Source organism: Morus notabilis, unplaced genomic scaffold (assembly GCF_000414095.1).
Source record: "Morus notabilis unplaced genomic scaffold, ASM41409v2 Scaffold42, whole genome shotgun sequence".
Lineage (NCBI taxonomy): Eukaryota > Viridiplantae > Streptophyta > Magnoliopsida > Rosales > Moraceae > Morus > Morus notabilis.
This window is the reverse complement of record NW_010360565.1, coordinates 1,180,019-1,191,724: the sequence shown is the minus strand read 5'-3', so window position 1 is coordinate 1,191,724 and position 11,706 is coordinate 1,180,019. Positions and strand designations below refer to the sequence as shown.

Sequence of the window (11,706 nt, the reverse complement as noted above, 5' to 3'; positions counted from 1 at the left end):
AGCAAGTTCTTCTTTGATGGGATCAAAAGAAAAACTTTTGCCCTTCATTCTCACTTTGAGAATTTCCTGACCCATGACATCAAGAATGTGACAGAAACTATCTTCAAAGATCACTTTAAAGCCTTTTTCAATCAATTGACCTACACTCAGCAAATTTTGGTCAATTTCTGGTACGTAGAAAACATCAGAAATTCGCTTTGTGCCTGCAGTGCTGGTTATGGTGATTGTTCATTTCCCTTTGACAGAGATGTAATCACCATTGCCGATTCTGACTTTAGTAATGTCAGTTGGCTTCAAATCTCTGAAGAGTTCCTTGTCATTGGTCATGTGGTTGGTACAGCCGCTGTCAATTAACCAACTTTCAGTCGAACTTTGACTTGCAAAGCAAGATGCCGCAAAAAGTTGATCTTCATCCTCTTGGTCTGCAACTTGAGCATCAGCTTCCTGAACCTGGTTTTTATTCTTGCATATCACTGCCTCATGTCCGATCTGATTGCATTTGGAACATTTAGCATCAGGCCTCCTCCAACATTTGAATGGAGGGTGACCTTTCTTCCCACAGTGATGGCAAGGAGGGTATTTACCTTTGAAACTTCCATTTTTGCTTTTGTTGCTACTTGAAGTAGGAGAAACCGAATTTCCCTCTTGGCCTTTCTTCTTTTTCTTCTTGTTTTTGTCAGCTTCGTGATGATTTGCAGGTAAGGCTCCTTCAGTGTTGACATCTTGCTTCATAAGCCTCCTCTGCTCTTGTACCTGCAGGGAATTAAGTAATTCCGCTAAGGGAATCTTTGACATATCCTTGGTATTTTCCAAGGTTGTAACTGTCGCTTCATACCTCTCAGGCACTGTGGCAAGGATCTTCTCTACAATCCTTGAATCACTTAATTCAGACCCGAGCAGCCTCACTTTGTTTGCAATTCTGAGAAGTCTATCTGAATACTCTTTAATTGTTTCAGATTCCTTCATCTTTTGCAACTCGAATTCCCTTATCAAATTCAAGACCTGCATTCCTCTTATCCTTTCGTCTCCTGCATATTCCTTTGAGATAATCCCATATAGACTTAGCTGTCTTAAGGGACATTATTCTCATGAAAATTGTTGATGACACCGCAGCAAACAAGCATGCTTTGGCCTTTGACTTCTTTGTCTTCTTCTCCTTCTACGCTTTGATCTGTGCCATGGTGGGATTGTTTGGAAGTGCAGGGATTTCATAGTCTTCTTCCACTGCTTCCCAAAGATCCAAAGCATCCAAGTATGTCTCCATGCGTACTGCCCAAATCTGGTAGTTGTCTCCATCAAACACCGGTGGAGCAATGGATGAGAAACTAGCTTCGGCTTCCATGACTCGTCAAACTCACCCAGATCCCTTAAGAAGAGAGCTCTGATACCAATAGTTAGTTTTAAAGATGAAAAACAAGAGGAAGATATACGGGAATGCAAACTGGGAATTCTTTTCATTCATGATGCATCAAGCTTACATTATATAAAAAAAGAAAAACTGAACAACTAACATAGTGGCCGAGAATCAAGCCATAAACTGCAACACGTCTAAACAAACTAACTGCTTCCTAAAGACTAGGACCAACTCAAAACAAATAAATTGCAAGCATATAGGACACATGGACATATTGAAGGAAACATAAAGAACATCTGGACACATTTAAGGAAGCATAAAACAATTATCTAACACGTGGACAAGTTGCAGTCCTAAAAGCATCTAACTAACATATTGAAACTGCAGCTTCCAACGTGCCCCATCAAAAAGTCCAAGCGTGGAAAGTCAAAAGATGTCAAATTGATGATTATTATAATTTGTGCAGCTGCATTTGCCCTTCTGTTTTCATCTATCATTATTCTTTATTGGAGGAGGAAATCACAAAGGAAACCATCTCATGAGCACACATCAATTGGTTTTCTTTCGAAGGTTGAATACAAGAGGCTTTATCAAGCTACCAATGGATTTTCTCCGAGCATGCTGATTGGAACAGGCAGTTTCGGCTCTGTATACAAAGCCATTCTTGATCATGAAGAAAACATAGTTGCTGTGAAGGTCCTCAATCTTCACCAGAGAGGAGCTCACAAAAGTTTCATTGCCGAATGCAATGCACTAAGAAACATCCGGCATCGAAATCTTGTCAAGATCTTGACATGTTGCTCTAGCATGGATTACAAAGGAAATGAGTTCAAGGCTCTAGTCTTTGAATTCATGTCGAATGGAAGCCTAGAAAAGTGGTTGCACCCAGTCACTGAAGGTGAAAACCGACCACGGAGTTTGAACCTTAACCAACGACTGAATATTATTCTTGATGTGGGCTCTGCGCTACACTATCTTCATGAAGAGTGTGACCAGCCAATTATTCACTGCGATTTAAAACCTAACAATGTTCTTCTTGACAATGAAATGATTGCTCATGTAAGTGATTTCGGATTAGCAAGGTTGATCTCAAGCCCCACTGGCTTCTCCGAGGGTCAAACTAGCACAACCGGAATAACGGGAACAATTGGGTATGTTGCGCCAGGTAAAAAGTCTACAGTACTGTTCATTTCTTCTACTATAATTTTTGAAATTAATTTTCAGATATCTATATTTGTATAACACAAAGTTAACTACTAAATATGTTGCTTTTCAGAGTACGCAATGGGCAAAGGGATATGTATAGCTTTGGGATCGTTGTGTTGGAGATATTCACAGGAAGAAGCCCCACTGATGAAATGTTCAAAGATGGTTTCAATCTCAATAACTTCGTGAAGATGGCATTGCCCGAAAGACTAGAGCAAATAATCGACTCAGCTCTCATCCCTGTAGAAGTAGAAGAAAAATCAGGTGCATAACCTCAAAAACTAGAACAACGTAAGGACAGGGGAAAAAAAAGAACTTAACACGGAAACAAGAAAGAAAATGTAAGACAACTATTTTCCCCTATTATTTTTTTAAAAATATATATATATATATATATATATTAATTTTTTTAAAGAATGAACTTGTCGTTTTCAATTTAAATTTGTCGTTTCCGAGCTCTTGTTCTTTTTGTTGTTCTTTCTCTGGTTCAATGTTTTCTTCAAAGCTATCGTTGTTTTCACCGGTCTTTGTCGGTTTCCATGTGATTGTCGCATTAGTTGTCTTACATTTTCTTTCTTGTTTCCGTGTTAAGTTCTTTTTTTCCCCCTGTCCTTACGTTGTTCTAGTTTTTGAGGTTATGCACCTGATTTTTTATTTTTGTAATTTAAGTTTTTGTTGTCGTTTCCCTAATTAAGTTGGGATTAAGGCTTGTTGTTGTTGAAGTTTTCGTTGTCCTTTGTTTCAGGTTGTTATTGCTAAATTGCTACGTTATTGCCGATTTTAAATTCTTTGACATTTCTATGTTCAGTTTCGGTTTTTTTATTTATTTATTATTTCTAGGATGTTCTTGTGTTTCAAGTTGGCGCCTTTTTTAAGTTCATGTCAATTTTAATGAAGTTGTCATTGTCGTTTTTCTAATTTATTGTCATTTTAAATGGATGTTTTACACATTTGTCCCTATACTTTAAAGCTTTGACAACTTACCCTCCGAATTAATTTGGGCAATTCCACCTCTCCCCCAACCAACTATTTGCAAAACTGATGCAATGTGTCATTTTTTGTGTTTTTATTGTGGTTTTTCATAGTTATTGTTGTTTGAAAAATTGCTGCCGATTTTGTGTATTTTTCTTTTTTTGTTTTTTGTTTTCCTAAATGTTTCTGTTTTCATCCTTTTCTTTTGGTGTTTTTTTATGTTTTATTGTCGTGTTTTAAATATTTTTAATCGTATTTTGTTTTCTCCCTTTCTCGGCTACCCACCGTCGTTTTTAAAAATTATTGCTGTTTTTTTTTTGAAAGGAAATTTGTGGCTGTTTTTATGTTCTTGTCGTTGTTATATATGTTATTTTGTCCATTTTAATATTATCAGAATCGACTTTTTGTGTCAAACTTTTAGGAGTTCTTTATTTTTTATTTTTATATGAATACCATAAAGTCCATTTAACTAGATGTTTCTTACTAGGTAGTCCAAATGATGGTATATTATGACTGCCATGTTTTGACTCTGTTTTCAATATTATGATAAATCTCGAAAACGACCAAGTTTTTATTGTTAAACAATTTCCCAAGATTACTAAGTCTAAGTATTATGATAATTTGCATTAAAAGTACTACGAGAATTTCAGAGTGAGCGTTTTGAAAACGACAGTGATTTGAATATTATAATAATACATGAAAATGACTGAGTTGGTATTATTGTTAAGATAATTTTTAGGATGTTATTTCTTTTTTAGGACTACGATATAGCCGGATTATAAATGTTCAAATTCTTATCGTTAAGTAATTGATGTTTATTTCAGAATATGTTAGGTGTTTCAATTTGAGTTTAATACTTGTGATTGTCTGGCCAACTTTTACATAATTAGATATTTGACTTGAGACAAGAAGTGATAAATGAATATGCTCTTGATTGATATACGATGAGATTGTCATAGGATAGAGATATCTATGAAGCTTGTGTAGTGTCATAAATTTCTTGATCTTATGAATTTTGGCAGGTTTAGAATTTTAACAGTGATGTAGAATTTGCTTTTTGGAATATTATTGTTAATATTAGAGAAAGATTAATAATTAATTTAGAGAAATTCAGACATGTGAATATACATTGATTAATTGAATTTTAGAATTTAAATTGGTGAAACCAGAAACCCTAGAGTGTTAGCTTATTGATTTTCCTTTCTTGATAATTCACATTTATTTAGTTACTTTTCTTGCATTAATTTTCAATTTTTCGTTTTAGTTTTTGTCATTATCATTCGTATTTCGTTTAATTCAAATAAAGTTAGAGTTGACACAATTTCAATAATTAATAACGGTCAATTCTCGTGGGACGATATTTTTACTCAATAAAATTATTAGATACTTGCTAATGATAGCGTACACTTACATTTGTGAATTTTCATAATAATTTTAATACTCAGAAAAAAACATTTTCTAGAAAGAAAATTATAGACCCCAGTTTCTACAGTCAAATAAAAAAATAAAAATAATTAGACGTAATAATTGGGGTCCTTGCTCACCGTTTGATCTTCACTACCAAACTTTTTATAACGAGACAAAAATAATCTCAATTACATGAATGGAAATAAATAAAGTACTGCCAGTAAATAAAGACACCAAAAAAATATAGTGGTTCACTCTTAAAATAACAACTATGTCCAGTGTTGAGAATACTTCCACTATATGAAATTGAGAGTACAATGGTGATACATGAGATTGAATGGAAATTTTTGTAGAAAGTCACTTATCCTTTTTAGTGAAAAACCTCCTCCTTCATTTAAAAAAAAAAAAACCCTGCTAAACCCCCCCTTTTTTTAAAAAAAAAAAAACCCCCTTTTTTTTTTTTTTTTTTTTTTTTTTTTTTTTTTTTATGGCTCAACTCAGCCATATTTATAGGGCTAAACCCACTACTACACTAGTAGATAGTTATCTCCACTTTCCTAAATTTGTGAGAGTGAGCCTTCCACTTCTGTAATGGGTAGTTTCCATATTGCCATGATCTCCTGATTGTGGGATGTTGGACGCGTGGAGGACAACGATAGGAGGACGAAGTCCAGCACCAACAAAAATTATATATTTTCTGTGATGTCTATCTTCTTCCCTCTGAAGCATGCGCATCAACATGAAAAGTTTTAGAAAAGTCAAGACTTTTAACGCATCATAACCAAATAGTGCTGGAGTCCATATCACATCTCTTCTTTTCAATGGTAATTTTTTTACAATGATGATCAATGTTCCTGAATCAAGGAAATTAATGTTAGCTATGCTCATTAGTGAAATTTTTTATTGATCTCGTCTGCTAAACAACGATCTTCGAGTTCCACTTTTTCAATTTCTAGCTAGCAAGTAGTTGAAAATCCATCATCTTTAGAAACAACACCCTATTCTAAATTAACATCTATTGCATCACACTCGAATAAATTTAAACATGTGATGATTATTATAACCTATAAAAGTAGGAGTTGATTATATGTTACATAAATATGCGCAGTTGTAGACATAGTATAACAATAATTTTACACATGACTCTACCTTAAGGTGTGGAGTTCAAAAACTCCTTGTCCCAACTTCAAAAAAAAAAAAAAAAAAAAAAAAAAAAACACACACACACAATTATGCTTCAAGGAAAACTGTCACGTCCCGAAAACAGGGATGCGACTAATTAAAATTAACAGTAAATAAACCCCGGATTTACTATAATCCAAGTCCGAAAAACTGAAATCAAGTAAAAAACAATAATAAAATGCCACCTCATGAAGACTTAAAAAGTTCATAAAATATTAAAATAGCCTGAAAACAAAATCTTTTGGAAATAATATTGTACTGAGACAAGCCATATAGAACAGTTCTCATACAACAGATCAGAAATGCGAAAACTTCAAATAATTTATACCTCAAATCCACTTTTAGCAATCTTAACGGAACATCACTTGACAACTCATCTGATTGTTCTATCTATTTCGATCCACTTAATCTGGGAGGGGATAATTTTAAAACACTAAAACGTGAACGAAATGCTCATTAAGATATTTCTTTGAAAACAAACATTTTTAAAATCCAACTATTCAAAACTAATTTCCAAAATAACATTGTAAAATAAATAAATCTATAAATAATTATTGAATAATGTAAAATTTAATAAACGTGCAGAAATAAAAATATATGAATAATGCCAACAATGCAGCCAGTGTCCTTACTATAATTTACGGTAGCGTGTAATATTCCTGGGCCATCACCAATAAATACCGCGGCGATTCCTCCAATTAGGAAGGTGCACTCTTCGCACCGTGTGTCCAAGTCGGCCTATCTAGGTATAAACTTTAAGGGTAATCTTGACAAATATCTCTTGAAAGTGCACATGTCAGAATTTTTACCATTTACGCTTAATTCATAGCCTTTTTAGTCAAATAATTACACTAATAAAATAGTATTTATCAAGAATAAAGTGTAAAGATCCAGACTCATGCACTCTTAAAGATAAATTCTCCATTTTTTTAAACTTTTCTTTAAAATATCTTAAAATCATTTCCAAAACTAAGAAAAATATAAAAATAGTATATTCAGCAACGGGAATTCTTTTTCTAATGCTACAACAATTTCCCAAAATCCATAATTTACCTCAAATCAATCGCAAAGTCAAAAAAGGACCAAAACAAAGAAATAAATAGGTTTTAGAATAAAAGAAACCAAAACGACAAAAATTAAATTTCAGGATTAGAATAAAAAAAGAATAAAAAATGACTAAAATAAAGAAATAAATAAGTTTTAGGGAAAAACAAAACAAAAAATAAAGTCTAAGTGTAAAAATGAAAAAAAAAAGACTAAAAGAAGAAAATAAAAATAAATAAATAAATTTTAGGATAAAAGGAACTAAAATGAAATAAAAATTACTTTTAGGGTGCAAATTAAAAAAAAGCGATAAAAAACTAAAACGAATAAATTAATTAATTTTAGTGTAGATTGCAAAAAAGCCCAAAAACAAAAAGAAAAAAAAAAAAAACAGAGGGCGCGGAAGGGGTCGCTATGCGTTCCAACCAAAAAGTATTGTTCATGAACAGTACTTTTTGAAACTTATACAGATGTATAGATATAGCCATGAAGATAGTCAACTAATGGTTCGGTGCCTTGGGAATAACAAAACTTAGCAACTGATCAACTTAAGAGAAGCTGATAGAATCACGTGAAGCAGAAGGAAAAAAGTAGAAAGCTATTTTGCAATTTTAACAATTTGGGGCAAAATCATAATTTCACAAAATTTTACGCAGAAAATGAAAATTACCAAAACTTAAAGATATGATCAAAATAACTTGAAATTAATATTTAATACACTGGAATGCAAAATATAATTACCAAAAGTTTAGTAATTGGCATCCTAATAAACTTTGATTAACACACAAATCGCTTGATTAAATTAACTAATCACGCTAAAATTTCGGGCGTTAGAAAAACAGATCAAGTGCACAATCAGCATAGTCACACTCTATCTTCAACAGAATATGAGGTCTACTCTTCTCTTGGATGGAAGGCGATGGCGCCTTCTGAAATGCAAAACATGTAGCTCCTACCATGAAAACGATCAACGAAATCAGTGCCATTACTTTAATAGGGTGGAAAATTATGTATGAACATGTATAGCATTAATCATTAGTACAAACATTTGAGAGAGGGGGAAGATTATACTTACCGTCTAGCTCTTGATCATCCTTAGTAGTTTTGCCTTGTATATTGCTGTCATTGCCCAAAAAAAGTCTCCGACATCATTCAAGAGATTGAAATATGCGTATCTGAACGACCTGTTGAAGATTAATGTGCCACAAACTCCCCAAAATGCTACTACAAACCCAATCGCCATGCTAATGTAAAATCCTCGGGTTAAAAGCTCATCAGCTTCTTGAGTGGTACCTCGAAAAACATGATGTTCTTGATCATCACTTGGACACTTTATTGAGAGTGGAGGTCCGCACAATTCAGGATTTCCCATGAATGCAGTACTAGGGAAGCTCTGAAGTTGAGTGCTGGTCGGAATTTTCCAGACAAATTGTTGTTCGACAAGTCTAATGTACTTAGACGATCAATCTGAGTGAGGCTGCGAGGAATTTGACCAAGAAGGTTGTTCCTTGATAAATCAAGAACATCTAAAGATGTTAACTGACCAATCTCATGGGGGATTTGTCCATGCAAATTGTTTCTTGATAAGTTCAAAGAAACCAATCCATCAAGTTTAACGATTTCTGTTGGAATTTCCCCCGTCAATCTATTGCTTGACAAATCAATGCTTTTTACAAGCCTAAGAATACTCTTGAACTCCATAAGGTTTCCTTTCCATTGCAATTGTACATCGTCTTCATACTCTTGGCCAAAGTATGCCCCGTCACTACTACTTTTTGAGTTGCGTACAAATGAGTAATGGTTGTTCTATCATCTTCCCAACCTTTTCTCATTGCAGTAAAATTGCTGACACATTTCGGTATGCTTCCAGAGATATCATTTAGAGACAGGTCCAGCAGTTGAAGATTTGTCAAATGACATAGATGTGAAGGTATGCTCCCACTAAAGTAATTAGATCTCATGCTAAGAATAATAAGACCATGCAAATTTTCCCCTATCCATGTCGGAATTGGCCCCGATAGCTTATTTCCTCCAAAATCAATAACTGAAAATTGTGTGCAGTTCTTCAATGTTGCAGGTAATTCCCCGATGAAGTTGTTGCCAGTTAATCGCAATGCCTCGATTTCAGTTAAGGAGCCAATAGAGGGAGGAATTTTTCCTGCTAATTTATTCTTTGCCAAAATAAGAAGTCTTAATTCTTTGAGACGTGACCAACAATCGGGAAGTTCCCCTGACAACTCATTATACGAAATATCGAGAAATTTCAAGGCCGTATGTCCGTTGATGTTACATGGGACATTTAGCTTTGAAAATCTATTCCGGGAAAGATCTACTGCAGCCACTTTGAATAGAAAAGATGGTACCACACCTTCCAACTGATTTGTACTCAAATCAATGTCCAAGTTATCATTGAACAATTCTTCATGCAAGTCTAGCGAAATATTACCAATTTCTCCATTTAGTTGGTTGTTTGAAAGATTCATGCTTTGAAATCCATTAGAAAGGTTCCAAAACCAATTGGGAATAGAATCTGAAATTCCAGAATTGGAAATATCAAGAAAGGAATAGTTCTTTTGCGTTCGAAGCCATTTTGGGAATTGGGGGCCTAACTTGCAAGAGCCAAGGAATATGTTACGCAGACGGAACGGGGGAATCCATTCAGAATGGATGTTCAAAGCTAACGAGTTAAAAGACAAATCCAAATAATGCAACTCAGAAAGCTCTGAAAAACTAGCTTCAGAAATCACGCCTCCCAAAGAGTTTCTCGAAATATCCAATCTTTCTAGTTGCTTCAATTTCTGGAAACTAGTTTGAGGGAGATTTCCACTTAGATTATTTGAAGCTATTCTTAGTGTACGTAGCATACTCAGGTTCCAAATGGATTTTGGAAGTTCGCCTTCAAGCATGTTATCACCAAGATCAAGGTATTCAAGGGAGCTTATGTTGAAAAAAATTTCAGGAATGGAGCCTTTAAACTTGTCACGACTTAGATCGAGGTATGTCAGGGCAGTCATCTTGCTAAAAGCTTCTGGGATGGAGCCACTTAACTTATCATTGCGGCTGAGATCGAGGAGTTTCAGGGCAGTAATCTTTCCGAAAGATTCTGGAACAGAACCTTCTAACTGGTTTACCGAGAGGTCGAGATGAACAAGACTATTACTGAAGTTAAACAACCATGAGAATACAGAAACCGAAAGGTTGTTGTTGGAAAGATTGAGGATGGAAAGAGAAGAAGCTGAAGAGTTGACTGAGGAAAAAGATGGAGGAATAACGACGTCGCGAAGATTGCAATAACCTAACTCCAAGGTTGTCAGGCCAGGGAGTTGGTTAACAATCTGCACCCAGTCATAGGCTTTGCTCAAATTTATACCATTCAGGCGAAGGTCTATTAAAGAAGAAAGATGAGAAAGCCACTTAAGGCTATTAATTGTGTAATGATTATAGCCAAGATCAAGAACCTGCAAATTGGAAAGATTCGCAAGTTGAGGAGGAATTTCTCCACCCATAAAAGTGTAGGAGAGATTGAGATATCTTAAATGGCCAAGAGTACCAATGGAACTTGGGATGCGACTTCCCATGAATTGAATGAAACTAAGATCCAGATAATTCAGATATCGCAACTCAAACAACGAAGGGTTGATCTTACCTCCCACAATCCAGTTCAACATGTAATCATTGATGCCCAAAGTTGAGATAGAAGAAAGATCAAGGCTGATGACGTGACCAGAATCGTTGGCACACCCGACCCCGAGCCACTTGCAGCAGTCTGTTTCTCCCTCTTCATTCCCCCAAGAAGAAAGAAGATCGGGTACATCCCAGAATTGAAGATCGCGTTTAATGTTGAGCAGGGCACCTGATTTTGTTTTCTGTTTACCAAGTGCTGTTGGATCCATAGGTGCAGATAGTGCAAAGCAAAAGCACTAAAAACACCACAATTTGAGAGCACATTCCACTCATCGTTTGAAGGAAACTGGTCAGGGTTTAAGAGTAACAACTACTCTTCAGTATCGGAAGGAAATTTATAATTTATACAGTTGGTTTTTGAGTTTTATTTCCTTTTTTTTTTTTTTTTTTTTTTTTTTTTTTTGTGCATTAGTTGGGAAGAAAATTTTTAATTTTTACAGTTGTTTTTTTGTTTTTTTTTCTTTTTTTTTTTTTTTTTTTTTTTTTTTTGTGCATTAAGTGTAACAAGTATACAGTCCTTTATGTCTCCAAAAATTTATGTAGTTGATGGACAAGAAATTGAGACGTATTTCGAAGACTTCAAAAAGTCTGGGCTTTACTTGTCAAGGGGAAAAAACCTGGTCCAAATAATTCAAACATAGAATACAAAATTTCCATGCTCATTCATTGATCAGGCACTAATTTATAAGTCCACTGAACGTGTCTCTTACTGCAATATTACCAACTTTTGGCAGTTTTAGCGTGTGAAAGCACTTCTCTGATTTTTCTAGGAAAATAAATGCCTCGTTCATGAGCTATGTTGACACAAGTAACAAAGTTTAAGGAGAAATTTATAAAATTTGTCCCCAAATTTTTCA

The 11,706-nt window shown here is 34.6% G+C and overlaps 1 protein-coding gene and 1 pseudogene across 1 annotated transcript; one reads left to right on the top strand and one right to left on the bottom strand.

The window, feature by feature from the left end:
* LOC112091342 overlaps positions 1-2,832 on the top strand; it is a 7,887-nt pseudogene extending 5,055 nt beyond the window's left edge.
* Positions 2,833-8,497: 5,665 nt separating this feature from the next.
* On the bottom strand, positions 8,498-11,058 carry LOC112091341 (receptor-like protein EIX2). Its single transcript, XM_024164720.1, has 2 exons — positions 8,988-11,058; positions 8,498-8,874 (listed from the first exon to the last, which is right to left on the bottom strand). Exons 1-2 carry the CDS (start codon positions 11,056-11,058, stop codon positions 8,498-8,500), a joined length of 2,448 nt encoding a protein of 815 aa, XP_024020488.1.
* Between the last annotated feature and the right edge of the window lie 648 nt (positions 11,059-11,706).

Excerpts from the sequence above, each read along its gene's own strand:
- LOC112091341 (XM_024164720.1), bottom strand. The coding sequence starts at position 11,058 with ATGGATCCAACAGCACTTGGTAAACAGAAAACAAAATCAGGTGCCCTG. Across the intron at positions 8,875-8,987 it reads TTTTACTGCAATGAGAAAAG|GAAACCTTATGGAGTTCAAG; the intron begins GTTGGGAAGATG and ends TGCAATGGAAAG.